Source organism: Rhinolophus sinicus, linkage group LG02 (assembly GCF_036562045.2).
Source record: "Rhinolophus sinicus isolate RSC01 linkage group LG02, ASM3656204v1, whole genome shotgun sequence".
NCBI lineage: Eukaryota > Metazoa > Chordata > Mammalia > Chiroptera > Rhinolophidae > Rhinolophus > Rhinolophus sinicus.
Window position 1 is genome coordinate 107,750,678 of NC_133752.1, and position 24,360 is coordinate 107,775,037.

General features: G+C 48.7%; 1 protein-coding gene across 1 annotated transcript; it reads right to left on the reverse strand.

Annotated features, from left to right (window-relative positions):
* Positions 1-435: 435 nt before the first annotated feature.
* Positions 436-21,744, reverse strand: GTPBP4 (GTP binding protein 4). Its single transcript, XM_019718065.2, has 17 exons — positions 21,140-21,744; positions 19,604-19,774; positions 16,830-16,933; positions 16,610-16,746; positions 14,897-14,997; positions 12,499-12,591; positions 11,658-11,849; positions 11,516-11,581; positions 9,997-10,086; positions 9,038-9,148; positions 7,640-7,717; positions 7,302-7,353; positions 6,689-6,789; positions 5,094-5,291; positions 3,934-3,999; positions 1,970-2,113; positions 436-1,126 (listed from the first exon to the last, which is right to left on the reverse strand). The coding sequence occupies exons 1-17, from the start codon at positions 21,185-21,187 to the stop codon at positions 974-976; spliced, it is 1,905 nt and encodes a 634-aa protein (XP_019573624.2). The 5' UTR covers positions 21,188-21,744; the 3' UTR covers positions 436-973.
* Positions 21,745-24,360: the final 2,616 nt, after the last annotated feature.

Below are 24,360 nucleotides of genomic sequence, written 5' to 3' on the forward strand. Positions count from 1 at the left end.
CAAGGGATGGTGGGCAACGCCCCTGCAACTAAGATTGAACACGGCACCTTGAGCTGAGCTGCCGCTGAGCTCCCGGATGGCTCGGTTGGAGCGCATCCTCTCAACCACAAGGTTGCCGGTTCGACTCCTGCAAGGGATGGTGGGCTGTGGCCCCCTGCAACTAGCAACGGCAACTGGACCTGGAGCCGAGCTGTGCCCTCCACAACTAAGACTAAAAGGACAACAACTTGACTTGGAGAAAAAAAAAAAAAGTCCTGGAAGTACACACTGTTCCCCAATAAAGTCCTGTTTCCCTTCCCCAATAAAATCTTTAAAAAAAAAAATCTGACACATTTCAATTTTAAAAAACCCCAAAAAAACATTTGTCTTCTTTCCCCCCTTCTCATTTGGCCAAGTTGACAGTGATTATAACTAAAAAAAAAAAAAAAAAAGAAGTATCGAAATGACTGTACTTTATTTTTGATAATAAAGAGAGAGTACTATGGTACTTTGCACAAGACTAGAATAATTTAGTGCCGGTGTCCTGCCACAAACTCGTGCTCACACCTGTGTCTGTAGGGCAGGGCTGGTAGCGTTTTGTGCATGTCCACAAGCGGAATTGTTTTCTTTGCAAAAAAGGACCATTCACATACAGTAAAGCAAACTAAGTTCCCTCTTGTGGAAGAGAGTAAGATTTTTCTCCATCAAAAACAAGTCACATCACGATTCTCTCCAGCACTACAAATCTGACATAACAAAAACTGCACTAAATGCAGAAACCACGGTCTGCTCCAAATACCTGTAACATTCCACAGAGATGAACACCTCCCACACCGGCACAGCTGAAGGTTAACCAGACTTTTCAGACAAGTAACAGGTTTTAGTTACTTCCCTGTTATGTCCCGTTTATAACTCCTGACTCCAATTTTGTGAAAGCATACCATATGAAACCAAAAGACGACAGTCTCGCCAAAGCGTTCAGCTGCGAAGGACACTACCTCCTGTCCTTTTTACCAGCTTTCCTCTTCCCAGAGAGTAGGTGCTTGGGCTTCATGTCAAACACGTGCCTGTCAGCCTCCCCCTTCCTGCCCAGGCGGTTCATCTTCTTCTGTGCACTCTTCATCATAGTCTTGGCTTTCTTCACCATCTGCAATGGAGAAGAAAACACAAAACACGCTAGCTCCCGAAACCAAGTTTGCATGTGCCTCTTCATGATCTGTTCAGTCGACTGGCCCAGGTCTGCTCGGTAAGAAGCCTGGTATTTTCCTCAGTCCCACCAGTGTCCACCAATGTCTGCAGGAACTCAACTAGTCTGCATGTGCGAAGGCAGCAGGAAAGCTACCCCGGACAAGGGCTGTGCCTGGAAGGACCAGGCACACTGCCGGGAAGGTGAGAGTGTGTCTGTTCTAACTCGCTCTTGGACAAACGAAGAAACTCAGACTCAGACCCATGAAACTGTCCTGCTCACTTATGACCGACAAGTGGCAATGCCGACATGAAAACCTAGATTTCCAGATGGAGTCGGGCATGGTGCAATGGAAAATTCAGGTTTCCACGAAGTACACTTGCCACTTTATATGGACTTTCTCCACGTGAATTTTCAAAATGCAGAAACTAACAAATTCCGTGTTTAATAAAAAAAATCCTGTATGCCCAAAGTGTCTTTCCAAAAAAACTGGCCAATACAGCTATCTGGGCTGGTTCCCCCTGCGTGGCTCGGTGTGGGTGAAAGCCCCATGCTCAGCACTTCCCTCAATGGCTGGGACCTTATGTGACACCATGCTTCTGTCTGCCCCGAGGGAATGCGCACCCAGGCAGAGGTGCAGGGACACCCACAGAAGCATGGCCCAAGCACAGATCTCGGGGTGCAGCACACAGTGGACCCTCACCCGCAGGCCCTGCTGCAAACAGCTGCGGGGTTTGCCCTGAGCCCTCAGGGAACCAAAAGCGGAGGCCACCATGTTACTAACTGCACACCACAGGGACTAACCTTGATGTCCCGAAGACCAGAGAAGTCACGTGGAGTTCGAGAGCCACTGCGACTCCGGGCGACAGATGTGGGCGGGACAGAGTCTTCCCGCTTCCTTTTCCTCGTGACACTCCGAGACTTTCTGGCCTGGACCGCGTAATGGGCCTGAAAAGCACAAAAGGCACGCTCTAGGGTCCCAGCCTGGCTTCCAGGCTTGGTGACAAACATGAAATTAGTCCTACAAAGAGTTTTTACAGCTACTATCAAACAACCTAAAACAGATCTTTAAAATAGTGAATTCACCATCAAGTATTGCTCAAAAGTCCTTTTTCACTTAACACTGCTGCTTCATGTTACAAAGCTGACTGTCCTCCAGTTCAAACAATTTAGAGCTGCCCGTTCAGCAGTGTTTTCCCTTAACCTAGATCGTTAAATTAGCATCACGACTTGTTTTCAGACAATCATTGCTCCTTTACTCCTCCATTTGGGTTTATGCATCGGAACACCAACATGGCCACCAGCAAGCAGAGCCTTGCAGTTCAGCAGAGACATGCGACGGCCCGGGTGTCAGCTCTGCTCTCACTGCAGTGGGCCCACCCTCCTCACATGTCTGGAAGGAAGGACAAGCCAGCTCCCTCAGGAGGATCCCCGGCAGGAAGCCTGTCACTTCCCTGCCCCGAGTCAGAAGCTACGTCTGTACATTACACTATCCTCCACATGACCAGGGCGCTCACGCACCTCGAGCGACAATCTAAGCCGCCCAGCCCTTGGGAAAAGCCTGTCAACACGCTGCCCTCTGATTTGTGATTTCACTGCTGGGAATCTGTTTCGAGAAATAACCTCGTATATGAAAACGTTCCTTTATACAACTTGTCGAGCAAACACACACAGTTTAGGAGGTACCCGCAATGCCTGCTGGCCTAAGGGCTCCCAGGGGAAGAGCTGGGAGCCACCTGCAGCCTGATTCCTCTCACACCGACACTCAACAGCACCTCGGTTACTTGACAACTAAGCTGAAGCTAATTAAAGTTCCATGTCAAGACTTCAGTCACCAAAATGAAAGTTCTAGGGGAAAAAATGGTGTAGGACGGATGACATCAACTATGTCTTGTTCTGACAGCCGCTTTTCGTGGACACAATCCTTCTATTTCACTGTGTCTTTCTTACACATTGCCTCACACTCTATGGCAACAGCAAACAAACTTTCTAAGTGTGAGTAATCCAAAAAGCCAATATACTATATACTAAATATACTAAAGTACAATATGCTAAATTTGCACTCAATTAGAAATGTGAGACAATGCCCCTAACATGACAAGTGCCTGCAGCATAATGAAAATCAGACGAGCGTGGCGCTGGTTAGAAGCATACGGGAGAAAAAGCAGCAGCAGCAGCAGCAGACACGGAAGCCATCCATGTAAACACGAATAGAAAGGTGCACACCACACAATATCCTAGTTCGTTTTTACGTGCTGTCACTACAAGTGATCCTTTCTCATTTTCAGTACTTTCCAAGTTTTGCATTAGGCTGGACTGGAAGATAATGTACATACAATATAATAAAACACTGACAAAGTGAAAGAAACAGCCCTGGGGCCACCTGACACCTGGCGCGTTGCGTGAACAGGCAGCAGAGTGCCAGCCACGGAAAGGCCCGCCTGCAGAGGGGGGATCTCATTAAGGTCAACGGCGTGAGCAAGTCTCCTTAAACCCTCCTTGAATGGGAACACAAGCACTCAGCGAGGCCGCAGCACCCTGCACCGACAGACAGCGTGGCCCGTGGAGCCCAACGCCCGACCCTCCCGGGAGGGACCAAAGGGCTCCACTTTCAGGCAAGCTGCCCGGCCAGCAAGGCGCCCCACAGGAACACTGTGAGCTCGTGTCTCTTTCTTCACCAGCACTGTGACCCCCAGGGTCCCAAGCCTGGTTTCCAGATCCGGGTGCACCCAGCTGCGGCCGGTCTGGGACTGGGCGTGAGCACTCACGTTGTCATTGCCCTCCATGTCCACACCCAGACTGCGCATCTCCTTCTCCAGGGCCTTCCGCTGAACCTGAGGAGAAAGGACAGCTGCTTCAGGCACAGGGGGTCTGACGGCACAGCAAAATCATCGGGTGAGCTTTGCCTTCACAATGGTCTGTGACATGCTTCTGTTAGACAGTCTTTTACTTGGTCTCATTAAATCCCCAAAAAACTAGCATTTCCAGGGTACTTGCAATGTGTGGCACAGTGCACACCTCACCCTCCGTCCTGCATGACTACACAGGTTGTCCCTGTGTGCACATGAGACCCCGAAGCCTGAGGTCCGGCAACGTGCCCAGAGGCACACTCGAGGTCCCCAAGCACCACTGCAGACAGAGACGACTGCGTCTGCCAGAACCGCTCACTTACCACCACGTGGCATCTGTCAAGCACACGGATGCGACAGGGCTCTGCACTGTAGTCGTGCTCCTTCCCATCCTGCCCTCTGACTGCCCACACGTCGTCCTGCTCCTTCCCGTCCTGCCCTCTGACTGCCCACACGTCGTCCTGCTCCTTCCCGTCCTGCCCTCTGACTGCCTACATGTCGTCCTGCTGCTTCTCGTCCCACTGCCCTCTGACCGCCCTGCATCTTTGGGAAGCTGCACCCCCCCGCCACTCCCTGTGGTTCAGGGACAAGCACAGGACCTAGCGTCCCCTGCCGCCCTGACGAGGATGAGGAGACAAAGATGCCTCCAGAGAGGGAGCTGAGCTGGGCAGAACCCTGACCTCACCGACACACTCGAGCCTAGAGTGAGCTGCTCCCGTCCTCACACATCCTTGGAGCCAGTACCTGCCTTCATGTTTGTTAGATCGGGTCAGGTTTGTGGAAATGGCAAAGGTGCGTCCTGGCTAACAAAATAAAGAGCAAGACCATGTGACCTAATGGTCTTTACAGGTACCAGCCATAAATTAGAATCTTAATTTGTGCGGTGGCATCGGCAGTGAAGTTTGAACAGCCAACAAAGGTTGTATCCAGATAGGAAAGATTAAGACTCAACCACCCATAAAGCCGGCACATACCAACACCGCGCACGCAGCCACGGCCACACGGGGAGTCTGTGTTCAGCACCGACTCAGAACCCTGCATGCAAACATGGGGCCCCCACAGAAGACACACAAACTTACCTTCTTGGCAGTTCGCGGCATTCTGGGTCCCTGTGTGTCCTTCTCTTTGGACTGCAGAATTTTCAACTTCTTTTTTTCTCTAATTTCCTTTGCCAGCTGTCGGATTTCCACCATTTCTTCATCATCGCTTTCAGAATCACTGTCGTACTCCCCAGCAGCTGTTCTTAGCTCTTCTTCTTTTTCTAACTCTTCCAATTTCTTTAAAGAGTCAGAATGGAACAAAACCAACAATGAAAACGTCATAAGCATTAAGAACCTTTATATGGGAACCAGGTTCCCCTAAGCCTTCCAGGACACCCAGACACAGGGTCGTCTCATGTGGGCCTCGTCCATGTGCCAGAGCTGACCTCCCACCAAAGATTCAGGGATGAAAGTGAAGCGTGCATGCACGCCGAGCTGACAGCAAATCGCTAACTTCTCTGTGCCACATCTGTTTCTCCTTAAAAAACAGTGAGTGCCCAGAGCAAGGCTCAAATGTGCACATAGCACCTCCCTGACCCCCTGGTCCCAGCAAAACAGTTGAAAACGTCAACCTGCACAGGTCCGTGCTGACTGCAGTGGCCCATTTACTCGTCCTGAGGCCACCCCAAAAACACGTCATGGCTGCACAGTTAAAAGATACGTGTGTGTATGTCACCACCCAGCAAATAAACTGGCAGGGATCCAGCAGTCGCACGTGCCCACGTCACTATGTCTATATAGTGTGTGTGGGGTGCAGTGGGGCTGGGATGGGCATGACCAGGCCACACTCACAGGCCACCCTAAACCCACACAGAGGACACTGGGTGCCACGCAACAGGAGACAAAAGCAGGAGATAGTGAAAAGTTTAAAGGGCAGTGACATGACTTCTCACGTGTGGGAGTGCGGACAGCAGGATAAAAACAGGGCAAGAGACAGGAAAGCTGACTAAAGCAAAGCAACAAGGACGCCAATCAAATAGCAGAGAACGAGGAATGTTCCAGGAGAGAAACACAGGAACTCAGTGAGGGAGACTTGCAGTGAGGTTTATCCCCGGATATCAGGAGACTCAATGTAGAAATTAAGGGCACCACAGGGAGCTAATGAGAGAAACATGAAAACATGTAGATGGCAAATATTTTATAAAGTTGTTTTTTCAAAAAGCTTGACTGAAAAAGACAGGGTAGCAACTGAAGGGAGGACAGAGAATTTTGTTTTTTAAAGAAGAGAGAAATTTGCGGACACTCATGCTAAGAAAAAGCAAACGGGGAGACTCAAACAGGAGCGGGCTGTGGTGACACAGCAAAACTCTAGCAGGGAAGAGGAGCCAAATCAGGCCTGAGCGCCAGCAGCGCCGTGTGCAGGGCCCGGGGTGCCTGAGGGCAGCAGAGGGAAGGAGGAGTCTGCGCAGAAGGGACACAGCCTCTGCGGGGAGAGGGTCAGTGGCCTGCATCCGTGGAGCCCAGCCAGCAGCACTGGGCCTTGGCTGGGTCAGCTGTCGGTGACGGGATGGGGAGGCTCAGTGGTATAGAAGGAACCTGGGCAACCGATACCAGGGAGCGGAAAGTTGTGCTGTGTCCTTTAGGGTTCGTATTAAAAAGGAACAAAATCACAGAATTTGACAAGTGACACACACCTGCATGATGTCAGAATCAATGTAATCAGCTACATTATGGCCTTCCCAGATCTCGGGTATCTTATCGTATTTTTCAGATGAATTCATTATGTCCCAGTACTCTAAAGTTAAAAAAAAGTTACATTTATAATAGTTTTTAATATCTTCAAGTATCACGTGCCCAAAATGAAGTATAACTTATACAAGTCACGTCACTCTGCAAAGACAACAGAGTGTGTGTAATTCACTCTGTAAGCAAAGCCACACGGTAACGAAAGGATCACTCGAACGTTCATGAAGGTCTAACAGGAAGTACCCTAGGACGAAGTGACAACAGAAGAACGAAAACAAAAGAACAAGATACGCTCGGAGGAAAAAGGCATGAATAACATTACCAGCAATATCAAACCTAGCTCAACGTTTCCATGCCACGAAAGCTAATAACCCCTCCCCTGAAACGACAGAACACCAGCAGGAAGGAAGATACCTCAGAGCCCTGCCAGCATGCAACCTTTCATCTTTAAGAAAGTAACAAAATGCCAGAAGACTTGTGCTCATGAATGTCCTTCCACTTTTCTGAAACACTTTACATGCAACTGACATTTTAAAGTAAGTATTATGCGCCAGCCCTTACTCTGAAGATCCAAAGTATAATCGTCTCCCAGTTCCAGCTCAATATCTCGTTCCTGCAATAAAACAAACAACTACAATGAGCTCCACTTGACCTTGAGGGCCCAGATATGCCAATCCCCTCCTGCTGTGTGCAATAGCCCCTTCCCCAACCTAAAGGTGAGCCCTCCCACATCATATCCGGTAGGTGAGCTGTTCTGACCACCTGGAGGGCCGCACTGCGAGGGCAGGTATCCTTGTTAGGTTTCTTGGCCATGTCCAAGGCACAGTGGCATGGGCAGCGGGCACTGGGCAGCAGGTGCTAAGTCCCCATGCCCCGTGCCGCTCTGCAAGTAAACCCACCCTCTTCCTCTGCGGCTCCCCAGTGTCCATTCTCTTCCTGCGTGCCACCACTCCTTCTGGGATGAAAGGGGGCCTCTCCTGAGAAGACAGTGAGTACATGTTTATACAAAATGCCTTGCAGAATGCGCAAGAAACACAGAAATGAAAAACTGGAAGTTTCCTACCTGCAAAGGAAATATAACATCATACTCAGACCAATTAAGAACCAATAGGTGACTCGCGGGAGGGGGAGGGCACAGCAGCAGTTTGGGCAAGGGAGTTATTTAGGATGACTCCGCAAGCCAACATTAAGTTCGTTTGGAAAAAGTGACTGTAAGACTGTCCAGAACAATCATGAATAAAGGAAGTCATACAGGATAAACGAAGCAGATCAATGAACAAGAGGAATTCAGATTAAGCCTGAGATAAATGAGTAGTCAGCTGAAAAACAGAGCTGGATAGTGATCTCCACCTGCTTCCTAAGAAGAAAATAAATTCAAATCTAGTAAAATTTAAAAAAAAATTAGAGCATAGAAGAACTATTTCTGGAATGGATGGTAGGCATTTCTATGCATGACACAAAACTCAGCGGCCACAGAGAAACTATTAAGATACACTAATAGCTTAAAAATGTGTACTTTGAGGCAAAACAAAAACAAAAACAAATCAAAAGGCAGTGACAAAAAGATAAAAATGTTTTATAGAATACATAAGAGTGACTTCCTTACTATAAATGACAAGTGCATGAGTCAAGAACAGAAGAGCTGGAGAACTGGGAAGGCCAACAGCACACTGAAAAAAGCTCAGCTGCCTCATCCTTAACATCACAGCAAGATGCCTTCTGACACGGATCTCAGGTGGACAGCGTCTTAATTCCACACAATGCAGTGACCAGCACTGTTTAATCGACCACCTTTAACCACCTTCAGTTGACTAGACTGACAGACAACACCCACACCCGCAGTGCAGGCAGCTGTCAGTGCACGACAGCTGGTGAGGCACTCTGCGAGGACAATGACATCATCAGGCCATACCTTGAAATTTACAGATATGCTTGCAAACAAAAACAAAGACCTGTGTATAAAGAGGTGCACTTGAGCACCGTTCTTAACAGCAAGAAAATGAAAAATTTGAAACAACTAATATATTTCTGCATTTGAAAATTTTTTCAAAGTACACTTTGATACTGATAATATTTCTGGAAAGATCGCGACAGGTAACAGCAGCAGCCGCTGGCGCGGTGAGCAGGCTGTAACTGGGTACCTCACCCTCACACACGGCATAGATTTTTTTAGTCTGAGTGAGAAACTCAAGCCCGCTCTGCATATGCATGTCACTGGAGCTGTGGCCACCGGGCGAAGTCCACTGTGTCAGCAGCGCCACAGGCCCGCCGCCAAGGCTCCTGGAGAGGCCACCTACCTTATCATCTCTCTTGTTTGGCACAGCCAAATGCAATCTGTTCAGCACCTCATTCACTTTGTTTCCTTTCATTTTGGTTTCAACTCGATGAGCCAAAAGCCTGTCACAAGCCTGAAGGAGGTGGAAACAAGGCAAGGAGTCACAGGCATCCTGCAGCAGCCCATCACCTTCCGACAAGAATCAGGACCCAGAGGCTAAGTTCCAAAGCTTTGGAACTGGTTATGCACTTTTACTCAGTAGTGACATCTGGTGGCTCAAAGTCCCCAGTACCACCCCATGGTCCAGTTAACTACCAGGGGCTGACCCCAACCTCTCGGAGGCAAGCAGACTTTCTTCTCCCCTTCCAGGCCGGGCCCCACCAACTGGAGGCAGAGCCCCGATGCAGTGCAGTCAGAGCTGGCCTAAGAGGCCCCACGTCCCTTTTTGGGCCCTTCTTCCACCGCCGGTGACCTCGTGCTCACCAGTCATCCCTGACCCAATTCATGTGATAAACCACCTCAGGAGTAACTGAGCCTGGGGAAAACTAACAGTATCACAGTTGCCCTTTCTTCTTATTTCAGGTACAAGTAACAACAAAGTAAGAATATCAGAATCATGTGAAACCCAACAGGAAATGCTTCCAGCTGTTCCCACTGTTACTGCACTTTTCCTTCTACTTCTGATTGGGTTCCAGGAAAAACTTTTCAGGACAGCGTCCGTGGAGACACTGGCAGTTAAGAGAAGCAGCAGGGCGCAGACACAGTTCAACTCCCTGTGCCAGGGGGTGAGTATCTCCGCAAAGCCCCGCGTTCCAGGGACGGGTGGGACGAGGCCTCAGCGGGGGTGCCTCCGTGTGTGCCTCCTGAGCCAATGCCACGCTCAGTGCTAGCAACTCCTGCCAAGAAACCTTCCCCATGACTAACTGCTCTAAACAAGAGAATAGTAATGGGATCGACTGCTGACTGTGCGGAATCACTGACCTCTGTTTTCACTTTAATAACCCCTTCCTCTGTCAGGGTGCTGGTCTCCACCACAGGAAATCCCTCGGCCTTCAAATCCATAAATATTTTCTGGGAATATAAAGGAAAAATGAGATGTGTTATTTCCAGGTCGCCACGAACAAATCGTATTGTTTCTCAAGTAGGTGTTGTCGTTTAACTCTTTTGAAGGATGTATCCCAAGAAGTTATTTATTTTTCCCTGTGTTCTTCTGTGATAAAGAAAATACAAATTGCTGGGAGGATCAAGCGAGATGACATCAAGCACCAGAGGCTCTCTGGAATATTCTGCGAGATCTTACCTTCCAAAAAGAAACTTGGCAAGATCAAGATACGGATTTTTTAAAAGAATGTTTTCAAAGTTGTTTTTAAATAAAATACTTGGCCTCCACAGCCTGAGAATTCCTTGGAAAACAACATAAAAATGGTTACGAATCTAACTCCGTGTAAAACACTAGACTCTGAGAGAAAAGACCTCACTTGCGGCCCTCTCCCAACTGCAGACGTGACCACATTGAGAGGCGGGTGACCGTTTGGCTGCGTCCCCACTACAAGGTCCACCCGACTGCTCAGACTCCCGCTTCCCCTGGAAACAGCAGTGGTCGTAGAGAACACCAAGGTTGTACAGCCAGCCCCACCAGGTCACTAGTAGTGGAAGGAAGCAATCCACTGCAGAGGCTCCCAACCTCCAGTGACCCACCGGGGGCTCAAGCCCAGGCTTCCGGCCTCCTCCTCCCCGTTCCCGACAGAGTCCGTAGGCCATGCATTTAGGACAGTTCACCTCAAGAAAGCCATGCTGACCCTGTTGGTGGGGCCATGACCTGAGTCCCACTGTACCAGCCAAACCTTCTCACAGCACCTGTCCTCACAGACACTACTGAAGAGGGCTGCGGGGTCCAACGAGTTGGAAAGCTCGGCTGACATCCCTGCAGCTTGAAAACTGCAGCAGATATGACTGACAGTAGTTCTGGAAAATGTCAGACGCTTGCTTTTCTCCACTCACTCAGTTCCCACACTCACTTCCCCAGACTCTGAGCAGCAAACACATAGGCAACACTGTGAAACCCCTGCCACCAGGAAACTGATGCTGTGAGGTGCTGCCTCGTGCACCGGCTGCCGGGGCCTGCGCTTCACTTCCCTTCAGGCCCCGGAGTAGGACTGTCCCTTTCCATACACGCACACATGTCCTCCAGAGGCTACACGTGCTGCCCGGTCACACGCGCAGACGCTTCCACAGCCTCTACGGCACAGTAGTTATAAGGAAATTTCAGGTTTACTTTGCCCCTAAAAGTCTTTATAATGTCACGTCAACTAAATAACCAGAAATACTGCGCCAACTGTACAACAGAAATGCCTTTCTCATCAAGGAGCTAGCAATGACCTGGAGAGAATGCCTCTCTGCTCTCAGGGACCAGCAGTGCTACCATTCCCTTCCCTCTGACTCGGGTAGTGTGAGATGGGGCTGAACTGTAAGAAATACTCACAGTGCCAGGGCGACCTACCTGGTCGTCCTCAGGAAGCTCAGCTATCCTCTTCACGTCACACTTGTTTGCCACGATTACGAGAGGCTACAGCAAGAGGAAGCACGGTGAGTGAACAGCCCCTCCCACTGCGCCCCCAGCCCCAGAACTGCTCGGCACTCACCTTGTTGACGAACAGAGGCCTGATGCTCTGGAACAGCTGTAGCTGGGCCCGCAGCCCATGGCCGCACTGCTCGGACAGGTCCATGACGTACAGCACCGCGGCACGCAGGTGGGCCAGGGCCGTGATGGCCTGCATTTCAATGGTGTTCCGATCCTCCAGAGGCTGGTCCAAAATCCCTGGGGTGTCTACCACCTAACGGTCAGACTTGTCACACCGAAGCACACATGCTCACGCACTGCCGCCCAGCGCACCCGGGGTCACTCACCCACAGCAGCCCTGACACTAGCTAAGGAAACGCAGGTCTCCCAGCTGACCGTGGTAAGGTAATCAAAGCACTGAGGAAAAGCGGGGTGGTTGGCGGCCTGCAGAGCTCATCAAGGAGCTAGCAATGACCTGGAGAGAATGCCTCTCTGCTCTCAGGGACATCATAAAACAGGACAACGGGAATCAGCAAACATGCCCATATGTGAGGAACCACCTCATCATGTATAAATTGAACTGCGGAAACAGATTGCCTCGTGCTTTTAAACAGGTAGTAAATGCTACTTCTAATGACAGGGTCAGAAACGGTGACAAGGGGACTTTCACTGCACCAATGGCAGCACTGTTGACACCATGCAGAACCCTTCCTGGTAGCCAGCTATTCCCCTGAACCCATTCTGAAGAATGCAACGCCCAAGTTCAGAGGTCTCTTCATGGGGTGTTGCTGACAGCCCCGAGAATCACTTCCCACTGCCTCAGTCTCCCCTCTGACTGCACTGAGACGGACATTGCAGGGGCTGAAAACACACCCGCTAACAACCACCGGGACGGCTGTGCTGCGTCCAAACCGCGCTCTCACCTGCCAGCGCAGATACTTGTAATCTGTGTGTCCGACAAACAGAGACTTGGTTGTAAACGCGTAAGGCTGCACATCTACATCTGCTCTTGTCACCTGAAACCAAACGACCAAGACCGTCACAGGCGCTCCGCACTGCGCTTCCTGTCGGACAGTGTACACGTGGCACCGCCGTGCTAGCAAGACCGTTTTGGGAGGAGGAGGAGAAGAAACAAGAGACCTCCTTGGTTACACTGCCAGAGACAGGAGCTGCTGTGCTCTGACAGAGGACATGCTCCACGTCTTCACACCACCGTCTGCAGTGCAGAGTCCGGATTAGGTATAGGGAGGTGAGGAAGGACACTAGCTGGGGGACATGCATCCACCCTGGCCCAGCAGCAGCAGAACTTTTTTTGATGACGGAAACGTTGTACTGTACGAGGTCTGACAATTAAGTTCGTGAACTTGCCACCGTGCACTTACACTGGCAGCAGTGAACAAACAGCTCGGTAAGGTTTCATAACTTGATATGTCAGGGTCTCAGAGCTGTGTTTGTGTCCATGTGCGGTGGCGTTCATTATTGTTGTTGCGTGTTTTTGTTTGCCGTTGCAAGAATGAGCTTGAATTAGAGCAACAAATGAACATTAAATTTCTTGTTAAACCTGGCAAGAGTGGAAGTGAAATCAGGGACTTGTTAGTCCAAGTTTATGGGGATAATGCTATGAAGAAAACTGCAGTGTACAAATGGATTAAATGTTTTTCTGAGGGGAGAGAACGCATCACTGATGAAGAGAGGTCAGGGTGACCAGTAACGAGCAGAACTGACGAACACATTGCAAAAATTCATCCAAATTGTGCCTCAAAAACACTGGCTGACTGGAAAGCACAGCAGATCAAGTAAACATCGAGAAATAGGAAAATCTCAACTGAAAATCTCGGCATGAGAAAGGGTCTTGAAAGAATTCACCAATGAACAAAAGCAAAAGAGAGTCCAAGTTTGCCAAGACCTTTTGGAAAGGCAAGACGATGTTTTGGGCCATTTTAATCCCTGGTGATGAAACATGGATGTACCAGTACAACCCTGAAACAAAGCATCAAAGTGCACAGTGGAAATCAGCCAGTTCTTCACGACCAAAAAGTTCCGTCAGTCCTAATCAAGAGACAAAATGATGTTGCTAACCTTTTTTGACATCAGAGGCTTTATTCATTATGAATTTGTACCAACTGGACAAACAGTTATCCAAGCTGACTATTTAGAAGTGCTGAAAAGGCTGCATGAAAGACAAAAACGGCAACAATTCATGGCTCTTGCATCACGACAATGCACCAGCTCACATAGCACTGTTTGGGAGGGAGTTTTTAGCCAGTAAACAAATAACTGTATTGGAACACCCTCCCTACTCACCTGACCTGGCCCACAATGATTTCTTTGTTTACTTAAAGATAAAGGAAATACTGAAAGGAAGACATTTCGATGACATTCAGGACATCCAGGGTAATACGACGACAGCTCTGATGGCCATTCCAGAAAAAGAGTTCCAAAATCGCTTTGAAGGGTGGACTAGGCACTGGTGTCGGTGCAGAGCTTCCCAAGAGGGGTACTTTGAAGGTGACCGTAGCGATATTCAGCAATGAGGTATGTAGCACTTTTTCTATGATGAGGTCACGAACTTAACTGTCAGACCATGCATATGCCCTGTCTATTTGTGGCCTGCTGGCCACATACCACTCTCTTAAATGTGGTCAGCACAACTGAGGAAACCAATTTTTTTATTGTTTCGTTTTAATTAAGTGGCACTGGCTCACGAGCATTGGCAACCTCAGCTAGGACACTGCAGAGCTTCAGCTTGTCACCATGTCAGCACAGCTATGGACAAAATAAAAACCTACAAATCTGCTTAAGCAACAGTGTTCTCGGTGGCAAGTAGCCACATACATATAACAATTGTTTTTGGGCACCTGAGCTGTTGCTGGTTTGAGGTGACACTGCAAAAGCTTTTGAACTCTGCTCAGGTCCCTGGAAGTCAGCTAAACTGTCCTGAAGCACCTACTTCCTTAAATAGTGCCCTTGGGTCCCAATTAATAAAGTCACTCAAATAAAAAGTGACTCAACACTTCCCACTACGTGGACCAAATAGTTTATGTGAAAGCTGAAACAGCATGTGTTAACAAAAACGTCCTTAAATCCCTTAGAAATCTGTAGGACACACACAAGAATCAAATTGAAAAACGGTTCCTGGAAGAGCAACGTAGAGTCAGGTTAGACAGGCTTGATCCTCCCCTGGAGAACAGTGTTTTAAGCCAGGGCAGCAGCGACTGAAGACCTAGCTGGCAGGCCCTCTCCATCCCCGGCCGTCAGCACATGGCAGCGCTTTGGCCTCAGGTCGTCAGTCACCTGCGTCATCATCAGAGACAGACCAACCTTATTGATGAAACTGGACTTGCCGACATTCGGGTACCCACACAGAAGCAGGGTCCTCGTGTTTGGGTCAATTGTTGGCAGACGGGACAGATGCTGACGTACTGTGAGAAGATTAAATTAAATGTGTTTAATTTCCCAAGAAAAATCAAGAAACTCAAAGATGAAGATCTGCCTGACTGAGTCATACTCCAGGCCAGTGGTCATATTAACGTCACTGCCACATTTATAGTGTAAGTGATGGAGAAATGGATGAACCAAAAAGCATCAGCTGCAAAGGCACCATGGCCTAGTGGACAGGACACCCCAAAATCAGGCTGCAGGACAGGAGTCCTAGTCCTCGGCTTTGCAGCCTGGGGTTCCTGCCAAACAGGTCCAAGGTGGGGCCACAAACCACGTCTAAGCAGTGCCCAGGCGACTCTCCCTAAGTGACATGACATTTGGAAAAGCACTTTTGAAGCCAGCGAGTGAGCATGGCATCACTTTGTGGTTTGACAGGTTTGTTTCCATGTAATGACTGCTCCCAGAGGCCTTGTGTGCACACAGCGCCAGCAACACCGATGGGCTACCGTGAAGATCAAACAGATTGCAGGAAAGAAGCACTGTCACAGCTGCCAAGTACTGCAATCTTACTGCAATCGCAAATTATCTGCAAGATGCCAGGGGAGGGGGAACAAAACCAAATGAGCTAAAAACATTTGTAGGGGGCGGCCGGATGGCTCAGTTGGTTAGAGTGTGAGCTCTGAACAACAGGGTTGCCAGTTCGATTCCCACATGGGCCAGTGAGCTGTGCCCTCCACAACTAGACTGAAGACAACGAGCTGTCGCTGAGCTTCCAGAGGGGTGGCAGAATGGCTCAGCTGGTTAGAGCGCGAGCTCTCAACCACAAGGTTGCCGGTTCAACTCCCGCAAGGGACGGTGGGCTCCGCCCCCTGCAACTAAGATTGAACATGGCACCCTGAGCTGAGCTGCCGCTGAGCCCCTGCAACTAGCAACGGCAACTGGACCTAGAGCTGAGCTGCACACAACTAAGACTGAAAGGACAACAACTTGACTTGGAAAAAAGGCCTGGAAGTACACACAGTTCCCCAATAAGGTCCTGTTCCCCTTCCCCAATAAAATCTTTAAAAAAAAAGGAAAAGAAAAAAGGCTAGGTACAAGCTGTCTTCCTTTAAAAAAAAAACCAAAAAAACAAAACAAGAAAAAGACATTTGTAGTGCAAAATATATGCATGTATAAAGGCAAAGAAGTGTTTTGATAAAAATCATACCGGGTTATTTCAGGTACTGTCCTGTTAAATACAACTGTTACAACTGTCGGGTAACAAAACTGGGGTAGCTATATGATGCCATCAAGTTATAAAAAAAGCATTTAAAAAAATTAAAAAGTCAATAATTGATAAAGCCATGGGTCATAATATACATGTACGTATGTATGTATATATATATTTGGCATTTTCCTGTGATTTATAACGTAGACACCTTACCTATTAAACATGAGAAACGTACATTTTCTTAAGAGTGCTATTAATCTGTAAGTATTTTAAGTGCTAGCTGCTTTTTTAAATAACTGGCCTGTCAGAACTTCTCAGACTAGGCTGGGAATACTAATTTGATACTGTCATCTCTAAAATAAAACCAAAACATTTCAAAGCAAGGTTCTCCACAGGACCAAGCACCCTAACAGTACACTCAGGCCGGCTCTGCAGGCTCGCACCTTGTTCCAAGTACTCCAGACTCTGCTTCTGTCTCCTGATGATGGTGCACATGCGGCCCAGGGCTGCTCGCTTCAACTGCTTGCAGCGGTACAGAGAGTCCCCGTACTTCATGAGCCGCACGTAATCCTTAGCGACACTTACAGAAGTGAAAAGAAATAAGTCAGAGTTTTTCACTTTTGACCGTAACTGAAAAAGCACTATATTAGGAAAACACCTTACTTGTCCACTAAGTTTTTGGCAATATTGATCTGTCCTAGGGCCAACTTGTAATGATCCTTGTCGTAGAGGACGTTCATCAAATCGGCATAGAAAGGATGGATGTCCTGTAACAAGGAGCAAGGCAGTCAGCTTGGCACAGCAGTTTCCCACCCCACGAAGAGGAATTTCCTAGGAAAATACATCACGCCTTTCCCTCTCCCCCACCCCTCGAGTCCTCTCCTGGCTAATGACTGTCTGGTTCTCTGAGAACATGAGCAGGCACAGGTAAGCAAGCCCGGCAGTCGCTTCCGCCGGCCCAGACCTGCGTTAAGAATGCTCCCTTCATCCCCGTTCTCATGCGCGACAGCTGTCCTCAGACCCAGCCAAGGCCACGTCTCCATGTCTCCATCTGTGCACCAGACGCCACCCCCTTACAACTCAAGAAGTGAGCTCCCAGTCTTCCCTCTTTTCCATTTAGAATTCTTCCCTCTCCACCTGGCCATTCCCATCAGCCTACAAACAGGCCATATGCCATCACTTCCCAAGAAAATTTTAGAAGTTTTAAAACTCCTTTGAATCCCCACTCCTTCCTTTCCTTTCCTCCCCTTCTTAGTAAATGCCAAAAAGAGAGGTACTGTGTCCTTTCTCCCCCCACCCCCACCCCAATCCAATCTAGTCAGGACCGTATCAGGCCATTGACACAGTTCATCACCAGTGACCTCCAGTTCTCCCTTTACGTCACCAGACCTCTGCCACCCTCCACAACTGGCCGCTCCTTCCTGATGCGTTTATTCCTCTGGCCCCCAGGACCCTGTCAAACTGGCCACTTCTTCTGCAAGCCCTCATTGGCTCATGCTCCCGAGCGCTCTTCTGTCCACTCGCTTCCTGGGTGACCTCGTGTACATTTACACATCTACATGTCCACAAGCCCTAGCTTTCCGCCTCCCAGCCAGGCCTCTCATGAGCTTGACTGTGCGGCACTTCCGCCTGGACGTCTCACCCTCATCTCACGATGAACGCATACAAACTGCTCCCCTCCTCCAACCGCAGCTGTTCCCAGCTCAGGGACCAGTGACTCCGCTGTCCAAGGTGATACAGCCCACACCTGCTCCGGTAAACCTGGTGCTCGTCCTCCGAGGACCCCCTGAAGCCAACCATTTCTCAACTCTTTCACCACCTCCAGTCGTTTAAGTGACTGCGCGGCCCTGAGTGGTCTGCCACCCCATAGGCCAGGCGTCCTCTAAGAGAGGAGTCAAGGCTTCGGTTCCGAGCCCCAGAATTCAAGCCCCACACTACATCCCAGACCCACTCCCCAGCTCTCTCCCTCTCACATTCCCTGCTCCACCTCCTGGGTCCTCCTGCTCCTGGAAAGACACCCCGTTCTGGACCTCAGGGTCTTCACACCTGCTTTCCCCAGGGAGCTGCATGCCTTCCTTCAGGTCCCTGCTCCAAACCCTGCTGGGGCACTCCCTACTCTCCTTACTCATCTGTCACGCCATGTATTCTCATGTTTACTATTTTCCCCCACCACTACATGAGGACAGGGCTTTCTTTTATAACTGCTTTACTCCCAGTGCCTAGAACAGTACCTGAGACACAGCGATCACTGGATGAATAGTAACTTACTCCAACCCTGTACTCAAATTCTCAGCTAACTAAAAAAACAAACAAACAAAAAAAAACAACAACACACGAAGACTGCTCATAAATGTGTATAGGAAAACCATACCAAGGATGAGAAAGATAAAACTTACAAAGAATCACAGAAACCTGGCACTAACTATTAACAGATCAGTGTTTGTTTGCTCAAATCAGGTACTTTCTAATTCCAAAGCAGTTTAGAATAATCTGTCCTTTCTCATCCTCAGGTACTTTCCACAGAACCTTCCCTCACCCAAGAACTACTCATTCAACAAGCATCTACTGAGCACCCCTGTCAAGCCCTAGAGACATAAGATACGTGCCTGTCCACTAGCAGAAACTTTCAGTTTTTATTTTACACACTTGTGTATTTTTTTAGAACAAGCCATCATTATCTTTTGAAGTATAAAAGGAATTCTTGTCACATAAACCAACCTTTTCTCTCTGCCATACCCTACCTGTAGGGACGATTTTGGGGCAAATTTAGGCTCACCTGTATGCTGACCCCACATCCTTCACCACCTCAAACAACCTCGCCACTGCGTGACCCTCCACAGGGACTTCATAAGCAGTGTCCGTCTAGCTTTCTACACCTACATAAATGGGCAAACTGCACTAAGCAGCAGAGTACAATGTTTCTGCTTAATGGAGAAGTCACAGTTCCCCCACGCGATTTCTTCTCACAAGTGAAGAAGGTTGTAAGAGCTGAATTGACCATCATCAGCTAACGAACTAACATAAACAGTGACAGGCCTCAGGCTACTGACCCAACTTGAGGCCAGGAAAAGGAGCCTGGAAAAAAGGGAGGAGAGGAAGCCAGGCAGGGTGGAGAGCTGCCAGAATCTAGGCTCCTGGATTCAGTCACAGCTTTGAGAGCTTGCGTTGGCCCCTGTAAGCTGAGGTTATAAAGCCTCAAGAGACAGCTCTGGCCCTCTTAGGTGCGTTTTAGTTGGGGGAAAAGAAGAATACTAAGGAATCAAAAAACCTGTATTCTGTTCCCAGCTTTGCCACTAACTCACTTAAGTAAACTTTGAGAAATCAGTTACTTTCTGTTTCCTTCATTATCTGTCAGATGACTAGACCAAACTGGTTAAACACCCATTACCTGAAGGCTCACATTTATAAGACCATCTGTGGTCCCCCGAGTCACTTACATCCAATTTGGGGAAATCCGTTAGAATCTGTGAGAGTCTGTCATGATAATTCTGTTGAGTAAATTTGACTTTTCTCATGTAAAAATGTCTAATACGATGAATTTGGTAATGTTTATGAATAACTGTTGGAGTCTTCCGTTGAGTCTTCGATAATGTCAGGTCAATAAAATCCTACAATTAAATAAAGATAGTTACACTGAGAAGTCTACTTTTCATCCACTTATTTTAAATTTTCTTAAAAGACTAATATGAGGTGTGATAAAAAAAAAACATGGCAAATGCTGCTGCAATGTGCCATCCAATGGAGAGGCAGGGATCTTTAATATAGGAAGTGGCGTGTCGAACCTTAGTTACAGTGTGTGACAAGTTTCAACCTGTTCAGTACAGTTGGGTGTGAGCTACAGTTGAGAGAAGGTGTGTTTTAAACTGTGCAGTAAATAATGGATGACAAACAATGCATTAACATGAAATGTGCAAACGGTTTCATCCTCCATCATGACAATGCTCCGTGTCACACATCGCTTCTGTATGGAAATTTGTCAAACAAAAACACTGTGAGGTGTCCTCATCAACCTTATTACTGGATCTGGCACCGTGTGACTTCTGGCTCTCCCCCAAATCAAAATGGCAATGAAAGGAAACGTTCTGAATTGGTCCATGACAGCGCACCTAAAGACACTCGTGAAAGAGGACTTCCAGAACTGCTTCAGAAAGTGGCAAGAACGATGGGATAAGTGTGTTCGAAGCGAAGGGGAGTATTTTGAGGGGGATTAATGACAATGTGTCTTTTACTGTAATACTTTTTTTTAATTTAAATATTCACGACCGTACTTTTCTTTTTTATCACACTTTGTACTGTGTATCTTAAACTACAAATACTTTTTACAACCAAATCTTTTATATACAACCTCGTCATCCTTTATCAGCAAAAATATTTTAAAAAGAGAAACAACCCTACAATTTCAATTTGTGTATCTTTGACTTTGAAAGTACATAAAATAATGGGTAAAACTAAAATCCACTGTTTATAATTTCCTAGGCTACGTAAGGTGACCGAGCACTCCGCAGATTTCTGCTTGAATCCTCCAGCGCAGAGACCAATGGCCTAGAGCAGTCAGTACCAGAAGGGCCACCCACGTCTGGCCGGCAGATCTCTACTCTCCCCTCTATCTCCCAGCTTCTAAGACTTCTCGGGGGGCCACTTCCAAAGTTACTTGCTGCATACAGTTTTCCCTGACTCTCCCCCCCCCACTTTTGGAGGGACCCCTTCCTCTCTAGGGGAACCCAAACCTCTGAGGAGAAACCCCTCCGCCCTGGGGAGGATCCGACCCTCTGAGAAGGAAACGCTCTTCTATGGGGCACCGTAACGTCTGAGGAGGGACTCCTCCTCTCTGCGGGCACCCCTAGCCCCGGGGGGCCGAATCTCGAGAGGACGTGGCCCTGACAGCGGGGCCTGGCGGGGGAGCCTCACAGGCCCAGGCCCTCCCGGCGACCCGGCCGAGAAAGGCGAGAGCGCAAGTTCCCCGGGACGCCTACCTTGGCGGACGGCACCACCGTGATCTTCTTGAAGTTGTAGTGCGCCATGCCGGCGGTCAGCCACGAGGGACGCAAGCCAGCGAGCGACACTTCCGCGGAGGACAGGGGCCCGGACTTCCGCCGGCTCCCATCACTTCCGGGCGCTCCTTGCGCCCCCCTCGCACGGCCTCCGCGTCGCACAGCGCCCCCGCCCGGCTGGAGGTCCTCCGCCGAGGGGTCGCAGGGCCGGCCTGGGGGTCTGTGCTGCCTCCCCCCGGCTCGGCTCGGGGGGACGGGGTCTCAGGGGGTCTCGGCGATCCGGGATCTCGCTGTTCCGGGGATTCTGGGCATACTGGGGGTCTGCGGGGATGGAATTTCAGGTGCGCCCGGGGTCTCAGGGGCCGGGAGAGGGAGTCAGGAATGGGAGGGTCTTGGGGTCCAGTGGGGGAGTCTCGGGTGGGCCCGGGGTATCGGGGTTCGGAGGGGTCTCAGAATCGGGGGTCTTGGGGTTTGCGAGGTCTTGGGATCCAGGGGTCAGCAGTCACTCCCGGAAATCGTGCTCTAAACCCGCCCCGGGGAGGGCCACATTCAGGCCCAGCCAGCCATCTTCTCTCACCATGTTATGCAACTAACACACAAGCTGGGAGCACTTCTGTCAAACAATACACGTGCATCTCACAGGACTCTGGAATCTCAACCACCGGGAGAAGTGGGGGCAGCAGCTGGGGTCAGGAAAGCAGAGTGAAGACAATGAGGGAAAACTTGCAAGCGATTCGGGAATCACTGAGACCGATTCCTTCTTCTCTCCTGCCCAGCGTGACTGGGTAGTTTCTCACTGGCATTTCTGTGCAGGAACCTGAAACACTGGAGTCCCCTTTGTTCTGTCGCCCTCACCCCACGTCCCTCGTTCTTCTGACCTTCCGACTCACTGACAGGAGCCCTTCTGGAGCCACAGGGCTAGATTTGGGCCCACTCCGGACTTGGTAGCTGCAGAGCCTCAGATGAGCTGTCTGCTTCTCTGACCTCATTTTTTTCTGCATAAAACTGGAGATAATAGTAACACAGGCTGTAGTAGGAAGCATAATGGCACCCCAAGATGTCCATGTCCTAATCCTTGGAACCTGTGAATGTTTCCTTCCATCACAAAAAAGGGCTTTGCAGGTGTGATTAAGATTATTGGACCCTTGAGATGGGGAGATTATTACAGATTATCTGGGCCCAGTCTAAGTTCATGAATCCTTAAAAGCCAGGAGCCTTTCCCAGCTGTGTACAGAGAGAATATGACCACGGGAGAAGAGTCTGAGACACGAAATGCTGCTGGCTGTGAGGATGGAGGAAGGTGCCATGAGCCAAGGAATGCAGACTCTTCTAGAAGGTGGAAGAGGCAAGGAGCAGATCTTCCCTTAGAGCCTGTATAAGGAACCAGCCCTGCCAACGCCTCGGTTTTAGCCCAATGAGATTTTGGCTGCTAACCTACGGAACTTTAAGAGAATAACTCTGAGTCCTTTTAAGCCACCAAGTTCACGGTAATTTGTTGCAGCAGCCACAGAAAATTCATATATCTCCCTCATTGGACTGTTGCATTAGATGAGGTCACGTATGCCTGGTAAACCGTAAGTGTTTTGGATGCACACACTCATGTACACATATGGGTTTCTCAGCCTCTGCACTGCTTACATGTGGGCCCACACTTCCTTGTTGGGGGGCTGTCCTGTGCATTGCAGGGTGCTTAGCAGCATCCATGGCCTTCACCCACTAGATGCTGGTAGCACTAGCCTCTCCACCTCAGGTGTGGCAACCAAAAATATCTCTAGATATTGCCAGATATGAAAAATCATCCATGGTTGAAAACCACTAATATATATGTTAGCTATCTTTGTTATTTACAACAATAATGTGCCAGACCCTACGCTTGATAATACAATCTGCTCTCCTTTACTAGCCACCATGGTTTAAATAAGAATGTGTGTGGGAGAGTTTACAGTTATAAATGTAATTAATTGTTCATTTACAGAATTCAATAATGGGAACCAGTGTCTGATTGCAAACTAGATTGTGACCTCCAAGTCCACTTATAAACCCAGGGGTACAGAAACACAACATCAATGCTTTGTGTTTCTGTAAACCTCAGAGAACCTAGAACAGTGTTGGGTCCATAAAAGAATAGAATGCTAGAGCTGGAAAGGATCTTTCTGGTGATTTTGTCCTACCCATGATAAACAATCACCAGATACTGGATGGAAGGGTGGGTGTATGGATGGGTGGATGGAAGATGAATGATGGATGGACAGATGGATGGATGGATGGATGGATGGATGGATGGATGATGGATGGGCAGGTGGGTGGATGGATGATGGATGGATAGATGGGTTGGTATGTGGGTGGATGGATGGATAGATGCATGGATGAATGGATGTGTGGATAGATGGATGATGGATGGACAGATGGACAGATGATGGATTGATGGATGGATGGTGGATGATGTATGGATGGACAATGGACAGATGGATGGATGAGATATCTAACAGCCTAAAATGAGGTTTAGAGATATTTGTGTGATTTTTTTTGTCTATAAATTCAGTTCTTTCATCAGAGTTCACTTGCTCTCTTTCTCTCCCTTTCCCTCCTCTCTTTCCCTCTCTTTGTACAAGTTATAGGTAATGGGAAAGTTGTCTATAATTCTAAAAATAAGAGGTCCCACCTGAGTTAAACATTGGTGTTTAGATCTCTGTGTGAATGAGACCAAGACCGGGACATTGAGGCAGTTGGTACACAAACTCTGTGATGTCACATGTCTTTTGAGTTCATTAAGTACTTCACCAGCACCGCCTCGGATTGCACAAGTACCCCAGATGCCCAAAGGGGAGGGTGATGGGCTACCACGAGTTCCCTGGTGCGGCAGAGATGCACCTGTAACTCATCAAACAAATCGTGGTGACAAAAGGATAGGGAGCTGAGAAACTTGGGTGTTTCAGGACTAATTCACAGGCTTGACATATTGGCAGAAACGATCAGAGACATTATCCCAGAATGCAAAATGGTGAGGATTATCAAAACAGTGGAAATGGGACCTTGAATACTGAACCTGACTACTAATTTCGTTAGTGTTGTGCTGTCACCAAGGCTCTGGCCCCACCCCTCCCTGTCCCTAAACCAGATCTATAATAACTGTCAGGTTGACAGTCAGTGCTACAAGTCACCTGGGGCATCACTGCCAACAGCGCCCTCTTCAGAAAACATGA

Bases quoted from the DNA above. Each gene is read 5' to 3' on its own strand.
- GTPBP4 (XM_019718065.2), bottom strand. From the start codon at position 21,187: ATGGCGCACTACAACTTCAAGAAGATCACGGTGGTGCCGTCCGCCAAG. The intron at 11,850-12,498 runs GTGAGAGCGCGG...TCTGACCGTTAG, and splicing joins ACAAGTATCTGCGCTGGCAG to GTGGTAGACACCCCAGGGAT. The intron at 11,582-11,657 runs GTGAGTGCCGAG...CTCTTGCTGTAG, and splicing joins GGCCTCTGTTCGTCAACAAG to CCTCTCGTAATCGTGGCAAA.